The sequence below is a fragment of the Barbus barbus genome (genome assembly GCF_936440315.1).
Source record: "Barbus barbus genome assembly, chromosome: 35".
Taxonomy (NCBI): domain Eukaryota; kingdom Metazoa; phylum Chordata; class Actinopteri; order Cypriniformes; family Cyprinidae; genus Barbus; species Barbus barbus.
Window position 1 is genome coordinate 23,979,597 of NC_136763.1, and position 24,180 is coordinate 24,003,776.

A 24,180-nucleotide genomic window follows, 5' to 3' on the forward strand; every position below is an offset into this window, starting at 1 on the left:
TATATATATATATATATATATATATATATATAACGTTATAATAAGAGCACTATTGTTAAAAAAAAAAAAGTGAATTCTTAGGATTTCGCTGACATTTAATGTTAACTATCTTTTAATCAAAACATAAAACATTATTTATTTGTTTGTATCTGCGAGGCGTCCGTTACACATTTTCCCTGCGTGTTAACATCGGTAATTATGACTGTCAAATGTCTGACTTGACTCTTGGTAATGTATTTTGCACCCCGCCCCCAAACATATGATTTGACTATCAGTCGACTATCGGCAAGCTTCGAACATTCCGATTCGACTTTGTAAATCCTTAGTCGGGGACACCCCTAGTAAACAAAAACTTTTATTTTGGATGCGATTAATCGTTTGACAGTACTAGCCTCACACATGCTAGTATGTTTCAACAAAAATAAAAGCTTTGTAATTCATAGTAGGTGTTACTGATGTATATTATGCCATAGAATAAAACAATAAAATATCCTGAGCTTGTGTTAACCACTGATCTTATTTCAGGCATTTAACCAAAAATCCATTCAAAAAACTTCGGGACCATGGAACCAGAAGTCCTAAAATGGTTATTTCTGGGTTTTGGCCTGTGAAAACACGTCATCTCTGCAGCACTCTATTCACCACCCAAACCAACCATTATTCGTTGCTATAGCCCAAAAGGGCCATTCACACTGATGCAATAGTATCCAACTGCAGAACTACAGGGCTGCTAAATGGACAAGAAGGAAGTGTCTTCTTCAGACACATCTTTAAGAGCTAAACTTCTTTTAACTTTACACACAGTCTTTATGTGGCGCTCATGTGAGAGACACTGAAAAAACAATGACAAGTGGTGCAACAGTTAAAGATGTCTGTTTAGCGCATGTTTGCATTGGAAAACAAGTCAAAAGTAGCACAGTGGAACATATCAACGTGTTCTGTGTAAAGGGGCCTTTACAGTGCAATCAAAATGCTACCTTTATGACAAATTTCCCACAGCAGCAACTGTCAAACATTCCAGACAGTGATTTCTCATCTACAAATAGATACACTCATGAGAAATAAGTGCACCACACTGAATAATACCCATGGCAACATCACATTCATAATGATTAAAAAAAAAAAACCTTCTGAAACTGCAACCAGAGATGACTCTTTTTTTTTTTTGAAAGGAAAGAGCATGCAGAGAAAACCACAAGAAAACCTGTATGTAAATGTACTTACTGGAAACTGAAGGGAAAATATTAGGGTATAGATAGAGAAGATGGATGGATGAATGGACGGATGGAGAAGAGGAAAAGAAAAGAAAAAAGATGAAATAAGAACATTACAGAGAACATAAAATAGGTCATGAAAGATAAGAAGCATGCCTCTCAATTGGCCAAATCCATAAATATAATGCATTCAAAATTCAACTCCATCTACTTTGTCTTCCAAAAAACATATGCAAAAAAAAAACACCGCAACAGCAAATTTACTCCAGGCCTCATCTTTTGTGCAAATTACCGTTCCACTACGAGCCCGCTGCACAGGATTCAGCTCCGGAGATACACTCATGAGACCAGAGCTGCCAGCATAGTTCTCTCCCCAGCTGTACTGGTTAGGATCTAACACAAAGAAACAAGTAGGTTAAACAAACTACACTCACTGCAGCAAATACTAACGTTTGATTGTGTACACAACAATTGCTTACTGTCTTCTTCCGCCCCCTTCAAAAAGGCCCCAATAGCACCAAGATATCCTTCATGTCTTAGAAATAAAGCCTGGACCTCCCCCTACAAATAAACATAATTCTTTATCCAAAATGCTCACAGCAGTATGTAATAAGATTTATATCCTGAGAATGTAAGCAGGGGATAACATATTGTCATTGTATTACACATGAAGAAAGAGAATTAGGTGAAAGGAAATTGAGTGCCTGGGGCAATGATAAACTAAAAATATTTGACAGAATTTGACAATATTAATCATTGTATCAAACACTCATGTAATCATTATTGATACAGTATTATACAAATTATAATTAAGAAAAAAAGGTTGGAGACCTTAGTGAAGAAATTGATGCTATAGGTGATGGTATGCATGGTAACGGGATGTCCTCGAATGAAAAATCCTCCAAAATAGACCCTGGTAAGGTTGTGAAGTTTGGCGTAAAGGCAGGCAAGCTGTCCAATGTCATTGCTTATCATGTGCAGTAGGCTCTTTGCCATGTCTTCTTTGGAGAACTCTGAGCAATATACAACAAAATGCCCAAGTAAGTGAGATCTGCCATGTAAACTTTTCACTGACTTCATGGTGCAAAACACTGCAGATGTTACTTTAGACCTTAAAACGTAACACTGCAACTCCTCACTGTTACACTTTCCTCATGTATGCCTTTGTGAAACCAAAGACCTTTGGCTTCATTTCACATTAATAACACAGAAAACTAGGTGAAGGGTCAAATGACTCTTCCTGGGTAAGGAAAACAGGCCATACGATAAACTGCCTCAAGTTACAATAAAACCACTTTTGTATATATTCTTCTGCTTTACCTTTGTCAGTGGTGGCTGATTTCCCAAAGCTACTTGCAATGAGGTCGCCAGTTAATCCCAGGGACCCGTAAGCACCTCCATAGATGTCTTTAACAAGCATATCCACATTTGTGTGTTGTCCTTTGGATGCTAACTGCAAAAGCTCATCAAACCTCTAAGACAGAGAATGGGAAGGAATAATAATAAAAAACTAAGTGAAAAAGTAAAAAAAAATAAAATGTAGAAATTCCTAGTAATACTTCACAAAATGAACCACCTTGGTTTTTGTAAGTAAAGCTCCAAGGCCCCAAAAAGTGCCACCACCTATAGAACTGCCACCAATACGCTCAAATTTGTCCTCTGCTTCAACCTTCAAAAACAGGACATGGGTGCTCCCTTTAGAAAGTCTGCAAACTCAGGATTTGTTTTGTTTTGAGTGTATAATGCAACAGAGGCATCTAGATCCAGTGCAGTACAGATATACCTTTACTATTGAGACTCCAGAGCCAATATTTATAAGCAGGTAAGGGAAGATGTCCGGATGTGTATTCTGGAACCGGAATTCAGAATCAGCATGTTTGGCATACACAAAAGCTTCATGGGGGATATTCTTCAGAACAAAGTTGCATCCCTTAATCAGACAAGTCATTTCATCCTCTCTGTCCACTCTAAGAGAAAAAAATACAACTGAATTACCATTACAACAAACCTACAACAAATCCTTGAACTCCAAACACGTCTGTATCATTCTCAGTAAGCTATGAAATATCACTTACTTCAGCTTTAACTTCTTCTCTATCAGGTCCTTGAACTTGTGTGCCCCTCCACCGGTTGCTTTGATGACTTTGGTTTCTGTGTTGACCAGGTGGTCTTTAATGAAATCTAGGCAGGTTTCAATGTAAGCATTCTCAAACTTGATAAAGTGAAGACGGGCAGTGATCTCTTCCTGTACAGATATCTCATAAAGAGGGTCACCATCTGTTTCCTAGAAAGAAGTAACATGAAAAAATATACAATTAAATAATTATAAAACTTTTGTTTTAACTCATGTTAATGCAAAGAATCTTAATATAAAGTAACATCCATGAAACCTTTTTATTATATAAAATGTTCTTTACACAAAGGATTCTTTTTTTATTAACTCTTCACTGTTCTTTGGGAAACCCAAAACAGTTCCTCTATGGCATTGCTTTTAAATTTTAAAATGGGAAAAAAAGAGACTGCAATACATCCTGCAACACCTTGATAGACCATATGCCATAAACTTCGTCTATAACAGTTAATTACCACTATGCTCTTTTAGCTTTTATAGTGAGAAATTCTGCTGAGAAATATAAAATTGTGCATAATGTACATACTTACATTACTTTTTTCTGTATTTGGCCCAAGTGTTCAAGTGTGTGTAGGACTTTTAATTAATCAATGGGACACACTTACAACATAGTATTTTAAAAATGCAAGCAAAGCTTTGAGTTTACACATTGTGTACATGTCATACTTTGCACTTTAAAATAAAAATCTAAATTTCTGTTCATTAGTGTATTACCCAATTTAATTGTGGTGCTTCTAATCAAGTGATAAAAAGCGGTTGCAAATGTTTCACATAATACACATCTTCGTAACAATAAAATGTGCAACACTTTACATTTTACACAAATTATATGTGATAGCTAATTAAATTAATTACACCGCAAATTTCCCCAACATTTCACTCGTTTGGGGCTTGTGAGTTCCTGAACATGATGAATGATGATGGGATACCACCCCGAAGCTGTATTAGAGATGTTGAGAGCATTAACGGCACTGAGCGTTGCCTTTTTTTGTCATGTGCATGCATTCTCAAGTGGCCAAGACTGCAAGTGTAGATATTGGGACAGGCCCAGAAACTCTTTTGGAGTGGACTTTGTGCTTTGTAACTTTGCAGATATTTTTCATGCAAAAAATAGCAACATTATGCACTAAAGGAAGTTGAAAATGTAAAGAATAACAGGAGCCCTTTAAATCTAACAAGACGTAGTATTTGTTTTGTTTTACTTTTTGTATAGTATAGGACTCTCTCATCAGATTTTCTGACACTGACTCCCTTGTCTTCAAAGAAAGTGTCATGTGTAATCATGGGGTTAAGTGAAAAAGTCTTACCTGAAAGCTTACCTTCGCTGAATGATCAAACGACCGGACTTTGGCAACTTTGTGCTGGACAGTGGAGTAATATGCCAGTTTTGTCAAAGAGCCACCTGTCAGATAAGATCAGGTAAATTGTTTCTTTATTCTATGTTCATATACATTTAACATTGTCTTATATGATTACTATTATATTATTAACATATTACATCAGGTTGTTTAGGTTTATTAAAACATATGACATGTTTGCACTTGCAGCCCAGTAGTACAACAAAAAACCTGTCCTTGTTCCGCTCAGCTATATTTCTCTAATGAAGATTATTCAGTGGATATTTACAGCCTCAAAGTCTTCATTAATAACGTTAGTGTTGTTATTCCTCACGTGTAATTAGATTAGCAGCACGCGCTAACAGGTTTGAACGCAGCCCTGCACCAACAAACTCAGACACGTCCAAACTCCACAAGTGACTGTACTACGTTTGAGAAAAAAACAAGGGTACGAGTTTGCATGTAATAATACCTATATCTATAGCGAACCTCTTGGCGTTCTCTAAATTGCGGAAAATTTCATCTGGGGGGAGTGTAATGCTCTTATCCATGCTGTGGGATCCTCTGTCCGCCCCGCCAGACAGCGCCATCTTACTGCGATTGTTTTGCAAACTGCTACGCAACGTTAATGACGCATCAACGCTCAGGGTTACAGCGAAATTCTACAATAAAAGTCCCATTCCTACAGAATATTTATTAAAACTCATTTTAATTTAATTTTATTAAAAAACGACCTATTTGCTTTTCAACATCAATACCTTTATTAAATGATCAGCTTTATAGATGTCTGAGAATAAAATGGGAACTACTGTATTTAATATATATAAAAAAAAAACACTATTAGTATTAAAATGACCAAATTCCTATTTAGATTTCTATTAAACACTTTTATAATATGTCAGTAATCAGCTATAGTTTAATTTGAGGATGTGCAATATAATGGTAACATATATTCATATTTTATATTGTCAAAATACACGTGTACCATTTAATATATATATATATATATATATATATATATATATATATATATATATATATATATATAGTGTGTGTGTGGGGGGGGGGGGGGGGGGGGGTCAAACACTACAAAATCTTATGAATTTTTTTTTTCTGTCATGACCTGTGTGTGACAGCTACTGCTATATAATGTAATTGATGCTTTGGCAATGTGAGGCTTCTTGAATTATTAGTGTGGCCTTATGATTGAAGTTATGTATAAAATACTGGGTAATTGACAAATTCACTGAATAGAGGACACTCAAATCCACGTTGTGACAATCTACTCAACCAAACTGCAGTTTGCTACCATAAATGATTGATCTCGTACTGAAGTAGGCTACATAACATATGCTCATAATACTTAAGTATACCATAAAAATATGTATATAATAGTATAATAATACTATTATAATAATGCTACAATACTTTGCTTAATGTTATCTGTGATATATTTCATCTGCAAAAACAATGTGAGCTTTTATAAACATCCGTTTGGCCATTAACCTTTAAATGCATCTTTATGCAAAAAAATATGAGCAGAGTTCTCTGCATAAGACCTTCTTTTGTGCTCCTTCTTTTCTCTCCAATACTGTGGGAAGTTGAATTAATTGAAATGCTGATGATGTTAACTGTGACAAGATGATTGACAGGCCCGTTTACAGAGACATTGTGCGTGTAACTGCGACAGAGAGGTATGATATGATGATAGTATGTCCCAAAGCTTGCCTACTCTTCTACTACACACTCAAAAGTGTGTACTTCTTCTTCACAAAAATAGTAGGTACCAGGGTATTCTGAATTTTTTTAGCTATTGGCATATGCAAAGTGCATTACGCCATCAACTGTAAGCTGTATTTATTTATTTATTATTATTTTTAGCAAAATTATATTCTCTTATCTAACTCCGATGCTTTCAAATATTGTAATAATAATACACATTTAGACATGTATTTAAATATGTAATAAATATGTATTTAAATATGCAATAATATATATATATATATATATATATGTAATAAATATGTATTTAAATGCTTATTTTGTCTAGTGCACTGAATTCAGAAGCCAAGGCTGTATATTTCTGGTGCATATTTAGATTAAGATTGAGGTTAGGGTTAAGAATAGGATTTGATAAGAGTTTTATTACACAAGTAAATCGTCTCATCGCGACCTTTGTTTTGTCGGGTGGCGGCCCATGATTCAGCCCGACACCGGAAGCTGTCGCGAGACTAGCGGAGCTCGCGCTGGAGCGCTGAGTCGGTGAGTGACAGACAGGCGCGTTGTGTGAGCGGCTCGTGAGGTCGCATTAAGGGCAGCAGAGCCGTGTTTTTCCTATCCCAAAGCTCGTTTCGTGTCAGCCGCAGGTGCTGTTTCGTGGAATGACCCAGTCTGCTGAGGAGAAAAGGGATTGACTGCAGCTGAACACGCTAAAGTTTGTCGGGGTTTTCCGGCGGGTGTGTGAAGGTAGGCGGCTAAACGAGCGCGCTAACAGACACTATCGTTAATTCACTGCCAAAATTCACGAAGAGATATTAAACGATATGTGTTATGTGGGTCGTTTTATTCACCCGTAGTCCATAACTGTGCCTATAATGCTTTGCTCCTTAAATATAAAGTGATATTAAGTAGTTTTTCCCGGCTCCAGCAGTCTTAGCATGTTAGCACAAATCTCACGAACTGAATTTCTCCACATCAGAAACTGACCAAAATAAACGCTTGCTGCCGTTCCAACACATTTTATAAACATTTTATAAACTTAGAAATAACTTCTGTCTCACCTTGAAGTAAATGTGTACATTAACGTTACTAGTCTAAATCGAAAGTGTGTGGTTGAAATTAACATTCCGTCATTAATCTAAATTAAACAGTCCAGTCAATGGTTCATGGTGTGGTTTATGCACATTATCAATCAAAACAGCCCTCTCTTACAAGGTTCAGTAGTTGTGAGTCCTGTTGTATTACAATTCCCAGTTTCTGATGAGGAATCAAATGCGAGCTGATTTTTATTGCCACATTGTTTAATAACTTGATTCTATCTCAGAGTTGAGTTTAGTATCCCAAGATAACTAGGACGGATCTATTGTTTTTGCTGAATAGACGTAAATTGGCATTGGGTTTTTTTTCTGACCAATGTTTAGCAAAGCAGTTTTCAGTTCTCTTTGCTGGTTTTACTGTGAAATGATGTCTGAGTGAGGCTTCCTTATTCTTATCTATGGAGTGAATCATTATTATGTTTTTTTATACTTTAGATAATAACTTCGTGTTGGTTACACCTGTTGCAATTGATGCAAGTAAGCTCATATGAGTCGGGTTTACTATTTTGAGTGGGCAAGATATTCCTCTAAGTTTTGAAACCAATTGAAACCAATCTTGTCAGGTCTTTGGTTCAAAGGGTTGTGTGATTGTGCCTTGCCTAAGATTTGCAGATCAAGTTTGCAGACGACACCACACTGATCGGCCTCATCCAGGACGGTGACGAGTCTGCAGAGTCATTCAGATTCCTGGGCACCACCATCTCCACTCACATAGACTCCATTGTGAAAAAGGCCCAGCAGAGGTTGTACTTTCTTCGCCAGCTGAGGAAGTTCAACCTACCACAGGAGCTGCTGAAACAGTTCTACTCTGCCATCATTAAATCCGTCCTCTGCACTTCTATAACTGTCTGGTTCAGCTCAGCTACCAAATCTGACCTCAGAAGACTACGGAGAGTAGTCCGGACTGCTGAGCGAATTATTGGTACAAGCCTCCCCACTCTCCAAGAACTGTATTCATCCAGAGTGAGCAAAAGGGCTGGTAAAATCACTCTGGACCCCTCATATCCAGCACACTCCCTCTTTGAACTGTTACCGTCTGGACAACGCTACAGAGCTCTAAGCACCAGAACAACCAGACACAGGAACAGTTTCTTCCCTCAGGCAATCCATCTCATGAACACTCAACAATAAATGTGGAACACACAACTATAATACATTATCCATTCACCACACTCACTTATAATTATTTTCTAATGCACATACGTGACCTGTACATAGTTGTCTATATTATATATTGTGTTTTTGCTGCTTTGTACATTGCCTATTTGTATATTATTCTTTTATTATCTGTGTCCTGTCCTGTTGCTGTCTTTGTTGCACTGTAGAGCTTATGTCACTACAACAAATTCCTTGTATGTGTAAACATACTTGGCCAATAAAGCGAATTCTGATTCTGATATTCACGCGAGAACGACATTTCTCACCTCTTCACCCTGAAAAACGGAAATACAACCACATTTCCAGATATGATGTTGTCTTTTAAATTATGAGAAGAGGAGGATGTTGAAATGCAAGTTTAACGGTTTCGCATACGGACTCTTTTAACAAGACATACATGGGTTAAACTCAAAGCAGCATTGTCCAGAGGTGGCCTGACTTTTATAGTCAGGTTTGATCCTCCTTCCAAAAACAAAGGATGTGGTCTTTGTATGTTGCTGATGAGCTGGATATTTTGACAAGAACTTGAACCGGGGTGTTTTTTTTTTTTTCTTAGATGATGTTTGACTTTACAAAGGATGATCAGTTTTCAGTATTAGTATGAAAACGTTCTGTTTCATAGATCACCTTGCACAGTTAGTGTGATGATTAAGAAAAGCAATTGTCACATTCCCCGATGAGGTTGACTTTTTCAATCCAGACTCTAGATTTAGTTTCGTTGTGGTGTCACACTGAAGCTGTGTTCCTCAGTCACCATCAGAGTATTCAGTTAACTAAATTCCTGAAAATGTGGTTTAAGATGATCAGTGGGATGAAAACTCTTGTAAGTTGGACCGTTGATATTTCAGGGCTTGAAGCTGTTTGGACTATAAGAATTTGGTCAAATTCTGTGACTGTTAAGAGCAACAAATTAATTCAGTTAGAATGTCATAAACTGACGAACCGAAACCCACTATGAGGTTAAATAACACGTTTTGTCTGTTTTGTCTTCCTTAACTGTGACTAAAAAGGCTGTGAACGGCAACATTCAGTTGAGAAATTGTGGTTAAGTGGCATCAGTCAGGTGGCAGTGACACATTCTTTCTGTTCAAACTTTGTGCTTTTTCTTTTCATTTATCACCTGATAACACAGTGTTTGCACTCATGATGTGTTGCCAGGGATCCGTTCTAATCAAGGGGTAATTGTTTACCTTGTTAGCACGATCTCTCAGTAAATGCTACTACTTCAAAGAAACATTTTATTCTTTATCTCAGAAAAAAATTATCAATACGAGGATTAATGCAATATTATGAAAAAAAATACAAATACGAGTGATTGTATCAGCACAGCCTTATGATGGTATTCAATTTAGAGGTCGACCGATTGATCGGCCGGCCGATTTTTGGCATTTTTTTTATTAATCGGCATCGGCCGATTGTGCTGCAAATTAGGCCGATTAATATACAGGCGCGTCTGCAAGCAGCACGTGATGCTGCCTCGTGCGGCAAGCAGATTGCCATTCCACTGGCACAACGGATAACCCTGTGATTAGTGATCGACCGATATTGATTTTTTTTTTTTTTTTTCGATGCTAATTATTTGCATGTTTATGTGCCCGATAACCGATATTTATTTACTGTTATAAAGTAAATAAATGACTGTGTGAAGTAAGTCCATACTTCACTTTGGTTTTTCCTCCATTCAGTCATCTTAACAAAAAATGTTTTGAGAATTAGCAGTCTTTCATGCAGGGCTCTAGACTCATTCTTCCCACTGATCTCACTTTTGCGACTAACTTTCTCAGTTGGTCGCACGAGCACATCATTTGGTTGCAATTTGTTTTTTTGTTTTTTGTTTTTGCTACAACATTTGATTAATCAGTGAATGCTGATGAACTTTTATCATAGTTTATAGTTATATGGTAACGAAAGTGTTCAATATTCAACTCGATATTCTTTTTCATCTGTATTATTTGTGATTTAAATTTTGTGAACTGGAATTGAATGTTGAAAACTTTCGTTACCATATAACTATAAACTATGATAAAAGTTCATCAGCATGTTTGATTAATCAAATGTTGTATCAAAAAAGCAATTGCGATCAAATTATGTGCTCGTGCGACCAACTGAGAAAGTTAGTCGCAAAAGTGCGACCAGTGGAAGAATGAGTCTAGAGTCCTGTATAAACAAACATGTGCTAGTAAATTAATATTTTGAACTTGTGCTTGACATTGGAGGTCATGATAATATTTGTTAGCTCTTAAAATATAAAATCAGTTGACTTCTAGTACTTATGTTTGACACAAAGTCTAGTTTAATGTGGGTTGAACAAACTGTCTTTCTGTCAAATGTTTGAGCTTGCTGAAGAATTGTGGGTTTCATCCAACTCACCCACCCTCCATGGCCCTCAGACTCTCTCTGGACCTTTATTTGCAGTCTTAGTTGAAGTATTATCCTATGACTTCAAAGACTTTCATCAGAGCAGCTGTTATGGTCCACAGATTGTTCAGTCTGCCTTTGATGATGATCAGGGAGGTTTAGCTGTGTTCATGCTGTGTGGAGGAATCGGCCTATGCACGCCATCCTTACATGGAAAGAACAGTCTGAGTGAATTCGGTAATGATACCATACTTGAGTGGGCAAGGTAAAAACTGTATTGTTGTTGTTTGAATGTTCCTGTGTCTATTTGTGTACCAGGGAAACAAACAGAAGGAAAGGAGAATGAAAGTGTTTCACTGGCTGAGGACTAACATTCAAAAATTAGCTTGTTTCCGAACATAATTTTAATTATTTGGAGTTGCAGCTGTTTTTTGGGAGCCAAGAGGTGTGGTCATACGCTATATCTCTCCATCTTGTTTGCGTGCAAGTGTTTTTTCCAGACATCATGAGCGATTGGAAGTTGTTTGCTTCTGAAATGCTCCTAATCACATCTGAGTTTTAGTTCTACATTACCTCTGGTCATTTTCCCTCTCGGTGGCCTCAGTTTGGCATCTCATCGCCTTTTCTACACTGCCGTTACCATTAAAGGAAGAAAATTCTCCTCCCTGCATGCCGACCAATCTTGCAAAAGCAGAAATGGGCCAAAGCTTTCGAGCAACAGCACCTATGAACCTTTCCAAGTAACACTGCATGAGATTAGTGTTCCTTGAGTGCACACAGCCTGGCCACTGTTTGGATTTGGCCCCTCACCACAGAGACATAACTTTAGAAGACCTGCGTTTGGCTGCTTGTGTGTTTACTATATGAAAGCCAGCGGAATGGTTTCCCTGTAACACGTTTTCACACAAAAGGGATTGTCTTATGTATTATTCATTCTGAACAGGTCCCACGTGGTTGTAGCAGCATTTGGAGAAGAGATTAAAGAATGTTCCTTCAAGGTCTGATGGAGTAAATGGTTTTCGCTGATCAATGTATGTGGCATGCTTTTTACATAAAGCTATTCAGACCACAACTCTGGTATATTTACTTAAAAAGCCAGTGGTGGCTAACTTATTATCTTTTGGTTAACTTTCCCACACAGTAACAAATGCACATTCTGTTCTCTTATATAACAGACTTGGGTTTTTATGTCATAGCAGATTTCGTTCCTCCACCATCCTCTTTCCTGTCATTGATTTGCGGCTTCCAGATCATTGTGGGCCTGATATGGGTTAAATCTATGTAGGCCCAGAGGTTCAGCAGGCCTCAGTCCTGGCTCTAGATTGCACACTTCCATCCAGAACCCACAGCTGCTTTGTGTTTAAGAGGTCATGCTTGCAATATCCCCCACCTGGGCTACGATCCAGGATGCTCTCTACACCGCACACATAAACTAACACGTATCAATATTTGGAGACCTACTCATTCTCTTGTCTTGTCTTGTTTTTAGAGCACTGAAGAGTCTGGTGAAGAGACCCTGCCATGCGTGAATACAAGCTTGTGGTGTTGGGCTCTGGCGGTGTGGGCAAATCAGCCCTGGTAAGTACAGTATACCATGTGATCTTCACCAAACCCCAGAGCAGCTGGACTCCACTGCTCAGCCAAGCAATGATGTGATCCACAGTAATGATCAGTAGACCATGGCTTTGATTTTCTCTGATTGTCATTTGGTTCTATAGCTGTAAAGGTCTTCAGAAATCATTCTAGCATGCTGTTTTTATTACTGCTGCGAGGTGAATCGCTGACGAGCGGTGCTTTCACACAGAGCACGAAACGATTGTTCGCCTTCTGCTGATTCACGCCTGCACGCTAGGTAGCGCTGACCAACAATGTATTTTTCCTCAGATATGTATTTTGTATATGGATTTAACATTTTCCGCTGCTCAATATACAGCATTAAATTAAAATAAAGTTTGGTTCTACACCAGAAACACAAACTATCTGTAATGCTTACAAGAATACATCGTAAAATATAAATAGAGGTACAATTAGCATCAAGCTACACTGTGTAAAATGTATGTAATTATTAATGTATTTGCTTAAAACACACTTTAAACCATCATCGAGTGCTTGTAATAACTTCCGATCGTGATCTATAGTTGACTTTGATTCACGGAGCTTTTACAAACTATTTATAACCGAAGGAAAGCAAGGAAAAGAGGGACAATCAAACGACCCACCACGGTATTACCGGTGTTGTCACGCGTCGATTAACCGGTGGGAAAATTTCTTCACCGTCACAACCCTAGTGCAAGTTTATAAATGAAATAGGTCCTTTTATTATTGCTTGGACAAAATGCTGTACGTTTCTTTGTGAAACTGAAATAGGGTGGTGATGGCGCAGTGGATAAGACACATGCCGTTGGTGTGAGAGACCTGGGTTCGAATCCACTGTGAGACACCAATGTGTCCCTGAGCAAGACACTTAACCCCTTAGTTGCTCCAGAGGCGTGCGACCTCTGACATATATATCTGACATATATAGCAATTGTAAGTCGCTTTGGATAAAAGCGTCAGCTAAATGAATAAATGTAAATGTAAATATAACACTATAATAATATACTAATATAGCACTTGTAAGTCGCTTTGGATAAAAGCGTCTGCTAAAAAACTAAATGTAAATGTAAATAACAAAACTAAATTGAAATTTTAAAACAAACCCCAAATCAAATAAATAACACAAAAGAAATCTCTTCATATAAACAAAATAAGGCTTTGCCTGTGCTATTTCCATTTAAAATTAGAGGCAACCACTGCATTTTAATCACGATCCAAACAAAGATGCTGCATACATGCAACATGAGCAGTTTTTAATCTAAATTAGATTGTATAATTTCGAAATTTGAAGCAAAAACAGAATGGTCTGACTTCAGTTTTGTGAAACTATACAAAATATATCTGCATGAAACTGAAACAGATGAGCTGAATGAGACGCAGATTCACGCTCTGCCAGCAGGTGGAGCTTAAAGCGTTTCCTTGGTTTCCGCTGTAAACAAAGCAGCACTGCACTTAAGAACTTTAATATGCATGATACAGAGGCAAGATGAAAAGAAAAAAAAAACATCTAAATGTATTAGAACTTTTATTTCTAGTAAAAAATGTAATACATTTAAAATAGATTTATTTCATACTAAGTATAGTTCAAATCTCGAGACTTTAAATAAAATTAATTGAATAAAAAGTTGTGCACAATGCACATTTTTTTATTAAGCCTAAAATGTTTTAATGTCAATATTGATGAGGATTGTATGGTCTTTGAATAATATCAGTCTTTAAATGCAAGATATTTAAAGAGCACCTGAAGTATGCTTCCAATAGTTCCACTTTAGCACAATCAAAAATACTTAAGCATATGTTTAGTTGGACTTCAGCACTTCTTCCCCACAATTAAAGTGCGTTAAGTAAAGTATTAGTTTTTCCAATTTAGCATACTTTAAGTATATTCAGTGTTCAGTTGTGTTTTTTTATTAAGTGCATATGTAAATATTTTTGTAGTATACTTCACACAAAATGAATGTATTCCAAATACATTTAAGTATATTTATTTTTCACTAGTGATGTCATTTTGCTCACAAGGCTGTTTTCTTATCTTAATTATATTAAGTCGCTGTCTTGGAATTAGCCAATCACTGCACTGCTGATCATGGTTTTTAGTATCGATAACCACTTTCCAGTGAACACTAACACAAAGTAATCAAAGGCAACTTAATAAGGATATTTTAATCTAATCCACTAACTTGTTTGAAGAACAAAATTAGCCAGAGATCAGTTTTCAGTATTGAAAGATCTGGCATCTGTCAAATCATCTCCGATGTACGAAGTGAGGTATGAAGAATGGACCCTAGAACACACAGATCTTCTATTGGTCAAACATCATGTGATATAAATTTGCAGATCGAAGTTCACCAAAATTTGGAATGCAGCCAAATTAAGAACCTTTTTGCGCATGTCAGAGGGACAAAAAGTGTATCGTGACCAACCCTTCACCCCCTCAGATAATATATGGGGGTTGTTTGTTTTTTTTACTTTTGACATTGACTTGTGTACAGCTTTCTATGAAACATTCTCTGGCTCTAATTTAATATCTCTGTCTCTTGCAGACGGTCCAGTTTGTCCAGGGAATTTTTGTGGAGAAATATGACCCCACAATAGAAGACTCCTATAGGAAGGTAGAAATTCTGTGCTCAGTAGCCTTTCCTGTATATTGTTCAATACCCTAGTGAACAATGGAAGCTTATTTCGGTTTCATTTCTTCTCTTCTTCTCGTCATGCAGCAAGTGGAAGTGGATAGCCAGCAGTGCATGTTGGAGATCCTGGACACAGCAGGAACAGTAAGTCCTTTTGGCCTCCCTGTTTCCACACTTTAGCCAGCAACAGCTGGCAACGTACTGTAACCACATTAGCGGAAAAAAAGATTTCACAGCTCTGTACCTGATTTTGGATAGACCCAAATCCCTTCTTATCCAAACCTGACGTGCAAAAATAAATTTTTAAAAAGAAAAACCTGACCCAAGTCAGGCCCAATCAAATTAGACCTGACCCAAATCTGACCTGGAAATTTTGTAAAAATCAACTGGACCCAAATGCAAAAGTTGGCGACGTTTGCACAGCTTGCAGCCCTGCATGCCAGTGGTGAGTGGTGACAACTGGGTGTGACACAAACCTACCTCATTTGTCGATTAAATTTATTCTCTGATCCTTCTTCATAACATTTGTTAGCTAGCCAGATTATGTCGACTTTACTTTTTGTATGTCAAAAATGTGGGAGAATAGCCTGTTTTCTGTGAAATTTCACAAATTCTTTTGTTTGAGAAAAAAAAAAGAAAATCTACAGTAATGCTTAAATTTTTGTTAATTTGATTTAGCTGATTAATTTTGCAATCACCAACTGCATTTAGATGTCTTTTTTTTGTTTTTGTTTGTTTTCTGCAAGCAATTCCAAGCAGATAAACTGCTTATGTTGCACCTCAGATGACAAGGAATTTATATTTGTGTTAATATTAACGAGTAAATCCCGTCTTGGGTACATTGCTGAGTGCAGGTTATAAGGACCGCATAATGCTGCTGCTGGTTTGGTAATTTACACACAGAAGCATAGATTGACGGAGAAGGATATAATCAAATTATCGATATGTATTTGTTATAAATAATAAAATATTGTTTAAAGGTCAAAACAAAAAATCTAAAGTTGACATATAAAAATTCACGTCTTCTGGTCCATTTGGTGAAAGAACACCCATTTAAAATCACCCGAGACCCAAAACAACTAATATGCTCATGTCTGAAGTTTTGAATCGGATTCAGGGTTAGGCTGTGTGTTTCCAGATTCAAGTGGACCCGTGAAGACCTCTTGCTCTCAGAGACTGTAGAGGGATTGAAAATCCGTAGCATAATAGCATGATGTGATGTTTAATCATGTGCATTAATATTTGCAGAGAAAAGCCCTCAAACAATGTAAGATATTACATCACAGTATATATTTTTAACAAAATCTGAGACGTTTCTGTCCCTTCACTGAAAGTCAGTTCACCCAAAACTTTGACGCTTCAAAAAGTTCTTTGTATTTTTTTTGTATTATTGTTTACAAAGTAACACTTTTTTAAAGTAAACACTTGTGCTTTTTTTCATTGTCCTTTTTCACTCTTTCTCTTTCAGGAGCAGTTCACAGCTATGAGGGACCTTTATATGAAGAACGGTCAGGGCTTTGCTCTTGTGTACTCAATCACAGCGCAGTCCACATTCAACGACCTGCAGGACTTAAGAGAGCAGATCCTACGAGTAAAGGACACAGAGGATGTAAGTATGAGAAAACGAGTGGACATTGATGTATGGATGCATGCAAAGAGTAGCACTTTAGAGACTTAGTTTAAAAAATCACTGCCTTACTAAAACATTAATTTTTTTTCATCACAAGCCACCTGGTAGTTGCTTACACAGTTTAAAGTACCGTTATCACTTTTTCTCTTTCTTTCTATGTCAGTAACATTTAGAAAATCAAAGATTTTTCTTCCTGTAAACATTTTGTGGTTAATGGTTAATAATGGTTTGCTGATTATTTGTATTAAACAAGTGAGACAATTTAGTGTGCAATTTAGTCTAATGACATGTTACATGGAAATTGAATGTTAAAATCGTTGCAATCTATCGCAAATATGCTTAACTTTATATTGCCTGCAATATTGTGAATATTCTATGCATTTCCCAACTCTAAGCAAAGCAAAGAGTACTGATGAAATGAGTCTGTTATCCCATGGGTCTATACACCATCTCTGCAGCAGCCCACCCTCAACCCAAGTCTTCTGGCTTGCCTCTGTTCTATGTCAGTCATGAGATGCCCTTTTTTGGACATGTGTGGAAAGAACACTGTGAGTGTGTGTGTGTGTGTGCTTAGTGTGAAGCACTGGCCCAGGGGATCACAGCCATGAGCAGTTAACATCCCTGGAATGTGTTTTGATTGGCCTTACACCATGTGCGTCTCTTTATGTCTCTCTCATGACACTGCTTCTGCGAATTGGACCACACTATAAGTCCAGATCCCCAGCAAAGGTTCAGATCTATTGAGGCTGGAAGGCATGAATGGGCCACACATCAGTTGAATACATCTATTTGAGGCCAGCTGTTCTCACTAAGAGAGTATGAGTGAATTCTTTGGATTCTGGTTTTATCTCACGTAATAATTATAGTTAATGATTCCATAATTACATTTGAGGGAGCACCCATAGTTAATCATAAATAACTGAATGTTTGTTGTTAGATGCAAATGGCAAGGACAACGCAATAAAAAGTCATCATCTTTGTTTTTACTGTTTATTCTGAGGCTCCAGTTTTTCATATTCAGTTCAGACTGATCATAGTTCTGCCAAAACAATTTCTTCGCCAGGTGCTGTAGATTCAGTCATTCATGTCGTATTATTTTATGATTTTTTTTCTCCACATTGCCTGTGCTTGAATCTGTTTTTCATTTTTCTGTTTAACAAAACAAAGTGGAACAAATCCACAATATTTCTGGTAGGTTCTTTTAAAAATGGAACCAGTTCTGATTTGCTCTGGACTAATTTTTTTCTACAACCTGACTGATGTTGGACACAAAAGTCAAAGGAAGTCTGTACAATGTTTGTCTGTTTTATTGGACCCCATTGACTTTAATTGTATGGACAAAAATGGTTGAAATATCTTTCAAAATATCTCTTGTTTTCCACAGAAGAAAGGTTCTGTTCACACAGCAGGGCTTTGCTGAAAATACGGTTGTGAGTTCTGTTAAGGTCTGAGTGTGTGTTTGGTAGGGGTGTAACGGTACACAAACATGACGGTTTGGTATGTACCTCGGTTTTGGTTTGGTATGGTTTCTGTACAGCAGGAGAAAAAAACCCTGTATAAATTGCTTTTTTTTTTTTTTTCTTTATAAAACAATGCTTTACTGAACAAATTGCTCTCTTTCAATAAATTCAGTTATAATTAACATTTTCTTAAGGATAAAAATCGACCTCAGCTTCTACTCTAGCCCTTTTACATTACTATAAAATTACAGTTAACAACAGAGCCCAAACTTAAATTAAATTACTATTTTTTTTATTACTATAATCAACACTTGAATGTAAAAAATGTATGCAAACATGTAAATTGTTTTTCAATTAACTTCTGAATTATACAATTTCTAGGCTATTTGTTGTTGAAATGTAACAATTTACAGAGTCATAACTTGTTTCATAGAATATTTATTTAAACAAAAATTCTCAGTTCGAATAAGTGTACTGTTACACCCATAGTGTTTGGTTACAGAATGCGGCTGTCAATCCTGTAGATAACTGAACTGTGTGTGAACGTAACTGTATTAGGGAGTCAAATACTGGACTGACAACCGTATTCTTCTGCTGTGTGAATATAGCCACATCACGCAGTTTGAGACCACGTGAGGTTAAGTAAATCATTACAGAATTATTATATATTTTTTGGTTAACTATTCCTTTAAGTGTGACTGTGAGTTGGTTTGTTATTGCTTTTATGCTATCACTCTCAGATAGTTCTGTCCTTGTCCCCAGCCTGATTTGGTGTCATTTAGTTTAAAGCTGGAAAATGGTATTCTTAGTTCTGTTTCTCTACAGAGGCTTGTGCTGAAATATCTGGCCTGACCACTACCTCTTCTTGGTTTGTTTAGATTTTAAACCTTTTCCATCTGGCCAGTCCAAACATGGCAGGCTTCTGGAGCTTGAAGAGTAGTCTAGTGAGAGAAGCGCTCTGTGCTCTCTCCACTGTTTAAGGCCACAGAAGGAAATGGGAAAACTGACAGTGTCCTGCATCTTTTTAGGTGGCTTTAAATCAATCGCCTCTGCACTCACACGCCGTTTTACACACTGTAGACACATACACATTACAGCAGACTGTTGTTGTCCATGTGTACTGTCTTTCTGTTTATTGGTTACTTGCTTATAATAAGCAATGTGTCTGGTAAAAGAACAAAGTAACTTGTTTACCGCTTATAGACCGACTATGACAGCTGACGAACTTGGTGAAAATATGATCAGAAAGCTCAGTTTTTCTGTTGTTCTTATTAAAGATTAATAATAGGTAAATAGGTGCTAATTTGTGGCTGGTATGATTGTGCACATGTAAATCATGTCTTACAAGTGGTTTGGTGACAGCTTCAGGTATAAAATTGAGAATAACTTTTGGCATCTTTCATCTTCACTGGTCTAATAAACTGTAAATGTTACAAAACTAGCCTACAATGCATTCATAAATGTTGCATAACGGTTTAGTTTCCATGGTGAACTGGTAGATCCATATAATTGCCTTTTGTGTCACTTTCTTTTTCTCCTCCTCTCCGACTGTAGGTGCCAATGATCCTGGTGGGAAATAAATGTGATCTGGAGGATGAGAGGGTGGTGGGGAAAGAACAGGGGCAAAATCTGGCCCGGCAGTGGAACAACTGTGCCTTTCTAGAGTCCTCCGCCAAATCGAAGATCAACGTCCTTGATGTGAGCATGTAACATTTACTCATTTCCTCCATTCAGAACATATTCCATAGTTTCATGTTTATATTGAGTACTTTAAGAGTATCTGTTTATTTTTCTTCGCACATTGCAGATCTTCTATGACTTGGTCAGACAAATTAACAGGAAAACACCAGTGGAAAAGAAGAAAGCGAAAAAGAAATCCAATTGTATCCTCCTGTAGAGCCAGCAGCAGCTCAGAGCCAGGTCTGTCATCATGTCACAGTTATATCATGCTGCATTGATTTATTCAAAGCTTCTCCCAACTACATTATTTTTCATAGACTGATATATTGCTCAGGCCAAATAATTTCCCAGTATTCAGAAATTGAGACCGTAAGATGGGGCTGCATCATATTCAAGAAAAATGTGATGTGTAATATTCAGTATGTGCTACAAGTAAAAATCTATTAAAATAAAAAGATTCAAAACCTGTAAATTATATAGCCAAAATACTACAGATGCTACGTACCAGATTTTTACAGCCAAAACGGTCTTGATTGGCCGATACAGTTATTTTTATTTTAAGCTTTTGTAATTAGCTCTGTTATAACTTATATCTAAAGTCTCTTCTCATTGTCTGTAACTGAATTAATGGAATGACAAAAGTTTACTCATTGGTTAAAGTAAACCAATTCTTATATTAGAATTATGTTCAATTATTTGGTTTAAAATAATTACATTCTCTCTCTTTTCATTTATGTTGTTGTGCATTTTATTCTGGGCATATCCCAGTTTTTTTTAATAAGCGTTGTATTATACTCTACCTTTCAGACTTGCTATTATTATTTTACTTACTGTTTATTGGGATTGAAACCGATAGCAGATTTTCCGGGGCAACTCCCTGGTATCACACACTAAATGCGTTGTTTTGTACTTGCATGCCCGAGGTGGCAGGCCAAACAGTAAACGTAATCCGGCAAAAGTTTGCATTGACAAGTTTAAAGATTTGTGTTTAACAAAAATGGTGCAAATGGGAAAGTCAGTGTGATCTATGACATTTCTGTTTATGAAGCATAGACTTTATTCAGACCTCAAAACCATGTGACGTATATGTGGGTATATAAACATTCCATATTTGCTGTCTCTCTCACAGTGTGCAGATTGAACTATTTTGCAAGTGTGCACACACACACACACACCAGTTGATTACCAGTTTTAATCTTTGCTTTATTTACTGTAAGGCCTGTTTCATACCACACACACAATAACAGCATATTTATTATGGTGCTCTGAAGGTTACAACATTCATCACTGCAAAAGTGGGTGCAAGTGGAGTTTCAGTGCAGTGCCCTTTTTTGCTGGATGAACTCATCTGAAAAGGCATTATATGAGTGCAATATAGGCTTTTATTAAACAGCATTCCAGCAAGTTGTTCAGCATTCAGGTCTGATCATTTGAAGCCATGTATTTGCTTGTGCAATTTCCATAAAATCTTCAGTAAATTGGTTTACTTAAACGTTTCCACTAGAGGGCAGCATTTGTTCAGTCTAAACAAGCAGTTAGAAAGACTTCTATGTTGTGCTGTGGCCTTGTTGTACTATGTGGTAAATGTGCTTCAATATGAGTGTTTGTTTTTATTGGATTGTTTGTTTTTTTCTGTGCAGAATGCTGTATTGAAGAACTGTTAGCTTGTTTGGATCATGCCAGCATTCCCATCCTCAGTGAGTGATTCGATGGAACAGCTGACTGACTGACTCAAAGCAGCACCGGAAATAGCAAACAAGAACAACTCTTTTATTTCCCTTTTATGTTGGCAGTAAAATTTGAGGAAAAACTCAATTTCCCAGAAGCAATTTAAGTAGAACTGAGAACATCTCAACATTTCCCGGACCTTCCGGACTTTTTACGTCACTGACCGTGGCTGATAAAGAAATTAAACAAACTTCATATTAACATAATTGTGAAAATTAACCTCCATAAAAGACACATTTTTCAGTTACTCTACCAAATGAATCTTAGGGCATAATACCTCGGGATTTTTTATTTTTCTTTCATTTCCCTTTATGCTGAAAATCTGGTGGCAATATATAAAATCCAACTTCCTCTAAAAACCCATGGATACATCTGTTCAGAAACTTCAAGACCTGCACTGTCAAGAAGGAGAAAATCACTGAAATTTCACCACAAATTTGTTTTTAAAACTCTTGAACTCTGTGCTTTTCAATGGCCTCATCACCTGTTGAAGAAGCAGGACGAGAAATCGGAGTTAACAGTATTCATTTGCGCAATACCGCATGTTCAAGGACATGAAGGATGACAACGTTTAATATCCAGTTATCAGCAGATAGCATGAGCATCTTTAAGTGTAGATGTTGTAAATGATGTCAAGTTCAGTTGTTTTCTCTCATAAGGTGTACTTCCATTTATGATACAATGTGTAAATGTCTATAAATGACAAACAGGTATGTAAATGTTTTGCTGACAACTATGGACGCGTTCATCAGAAAGTACTGCCCCCCCATTCCCAATGTGACATTATTTTGTATTCAGTCACTTGGCTTTCCTAGCTCATATATCATTCTAATGCCATTCTGTTTCATAAGTAAACAGACCTTTTATAGTGCAAAAAGTGGGGGAAGGAATGATCGATTTCTGTCTGTCGAGACTGAAATATATTGTACTAAACCAGCTATTTCCTCTTGTGTTTTTCTGTCAAAAGATCTGGCTTTTAAAGATTATTAAATTTTAGTACCTTTTCATTATTTCTGCCAGTCTGTATTTTATTGGTTTATCAAGATTAACAAGATTCTGTCTCTCCTGGTATGTTCTTAAAGAGCTAATTCCTCATATTGATGGAATGGTCTGTAAACCAAAGCACATTTTTTGACCTTTATTTTTTTGACACAAATATTGAGATCCTCCAGGGAATTCGTGTTACATTCATGGCAAAAGTAGAGCAGATTAACCTCAGGGCTTGAACTGCTACTTTAGGACAATGGTAAATGAGGCAAAAATGTGAACCTAGCAATTCTACAATTGACATCAAAGATTTAAGAACTGGGGTTATATATTTACATTTTTATAAAAGAAAACGGGACTGAATAAGGTCAACATCAGTTATGTAGCATTTGGTCCAATCAGACACACAACAATTTGTTATATTTAACAAATAATCTCTTATGCCCCCTCACCTAACCAAAGGCCCAACTATGAGGGTCTGTGGACCCTTCCCCCGAAATGCATCTCTAACACCTAAGAAAGGCAGAACAGGGGCACATTCAGGTTCACACCGGTGCCCAACGTTTTGCTCCGGTTTCCGGGTCGAACGACATGTTTCCTGGAAACGGTGTGCAACGGGGTTTGAGATACGTTTTCTCTTGTTTGGTGGGTGTGTCAAAAAGTCAGCCTAATCATCAGCAACGTGAATATAAACCACGCGGTATTAAAGAGACAGATCACACAATGGGTTCAAGTGAAGTCATTTAATATGTGTCCGCTGCACCTCAGTATGCGCAACAATTGAAGATATTAGAAGACATGTTTGTCGTAAGAGTTTTATAGTAACATAGCATATCAACATGATAATGATGAATTTGTAAGTAAATGTAGTTAACATCTAAATAAATTCACAAGAACAAGTATAATGTATGCACATGTTTATTTACATTAAAGGCAAAATAACTGAAATAAGAGCACAAGTATAGATCTGGAACTTCTAAATATCTGTCTAAATATGTATTAATTGCAATGTCTTCTGGTCCATATCCTTTCCTCAGGTAGGTGTGCTAGACACTAATTAATGTAACAAAAATACTATACATATTTATATATTTTACTATTGTATTGTGAAGTGACACTTTCATAAACTTTTCTAGGCTCTGATTATATAATGGCAAATATTGCAATATCATAGCACAACAGCAGTGATCAGCAATAATGATAAGCCTAATACTCACAATAAAAATAAGGTCATATAGATCATAACAGTCTCGGAGGTAAGAAGTGGATTATCCTTCACCTGAAATTTCTTTTCATCCTGAAATGCGAGGCAAATGTTGGATCCCAATAATTAGGAACCAGTTTCCACAAATCCCTTCACTCAATTGGGATGCTCTCTTTTATTCTGGACGGCAAGGGCAGTGACTGTAACATTGAGCATATTTTGCAGTATTAAAAATGTATTTATACCGATTT

At 36.9% G+C, this 24,180-nt stretch overlaps 2 protein-coding genes across 9 annotated transcripts in view; one reads left to right on the forward strand and one right to left on the reverse strand.

Moving 5' to 3' along the window:
• The window catches only part of LOC306855224 (4'-phosphopantetheine phosphatase-like), a 26,774-nt gene extending 21,423 nt beyond the window's left edge, over positions 1-5,351 (reverse strand). Inside the window, exons 1-9 of one of the 6 annotated variants that reach the window (XM_079393746.1) lie at positions 5,155-5,351; positions 4,653-4,747; positions 3,290-3,498; positions 2,998-3,181; positions 2,791-2,883; positions 2,535-2,688; positions 2,046-2,227; positions 1,694-1,775; positions 1,507-1,607 (exon numbers count right to left, since the gene is read on the reverse strand). In XM_079393746.1, coding sequence (XP_079249872.1) covers positions 1,507-1,607; positions 1,694-1,775; positions 2,046-2,227; positions 2,535-2,688; positions 2,791-2,883; positions 2,998-3,181; positions 3,290-3,498; positions 4,653-4,747; positions 5,155-5,272 — 1,218 coding nt within the window. In that variant the 5' untranslated portion in view covers positions 5,273-5,351. The remainder of the gene's footprint in view (positions 1-1,506; positions 1,608-1,693; positions 1,776-2,045; positions 2,228-2,534; positions 2,689-2,790; positions 2,884-2,997; positions 3,182-3,289; positions 3,499-4,652; positions 4,748-5,154) is intronic. The other 5 variants (XM_079393751.1, XM_079393749.1, XM_079393750.1 and 2 more) reach the window with 5 other exon arrangements.
• LOC306855225 (ras-related protein Rap-1A-like) lies at positions 4,663-24,180 on the forward strand. Of its 3 annotated transcripts, XM_079393753.1 has the most exons (9): positions 6,908-6,944; positions 7,049-7,148; positions 12,504-12,592; positions 15,154-15,222; positions 15,328-15,384; positions 16,709-16,849; positions 19,885-20,028; positions 20,138-20,250; positions 21,651-23,443. In XM_079393753.1, the coding sequence occupies exons 3-8, from the start codon at positions 12,536-12,538 to the stop codon at positions 20,225-20,227; spliced, it is 558 nt and encodes a 185-aa protein (XP_079249879.1). In that variant the 5' UTR covers positions 6,908-6,944; positions 7,049-7,148; positions 12,504-12,535; the 3' UTR covers positions 20,228-20,250; positions 21,651-23,443. The 3 variants fall into 3 exon arrangements, with proteins under 3 accessions (XP_079249880.1, XP_079249879.1, XP_079249878.1); XM_079393754.1 differs by lacking the exons at positions 6,908-6,944; positions 7,049-7,148 and adding an exon at positions 4,663-4,764; XM_079393752.1 differs by having other exon boundaries at positions 6,910-7,148; positions 21,651-24,180.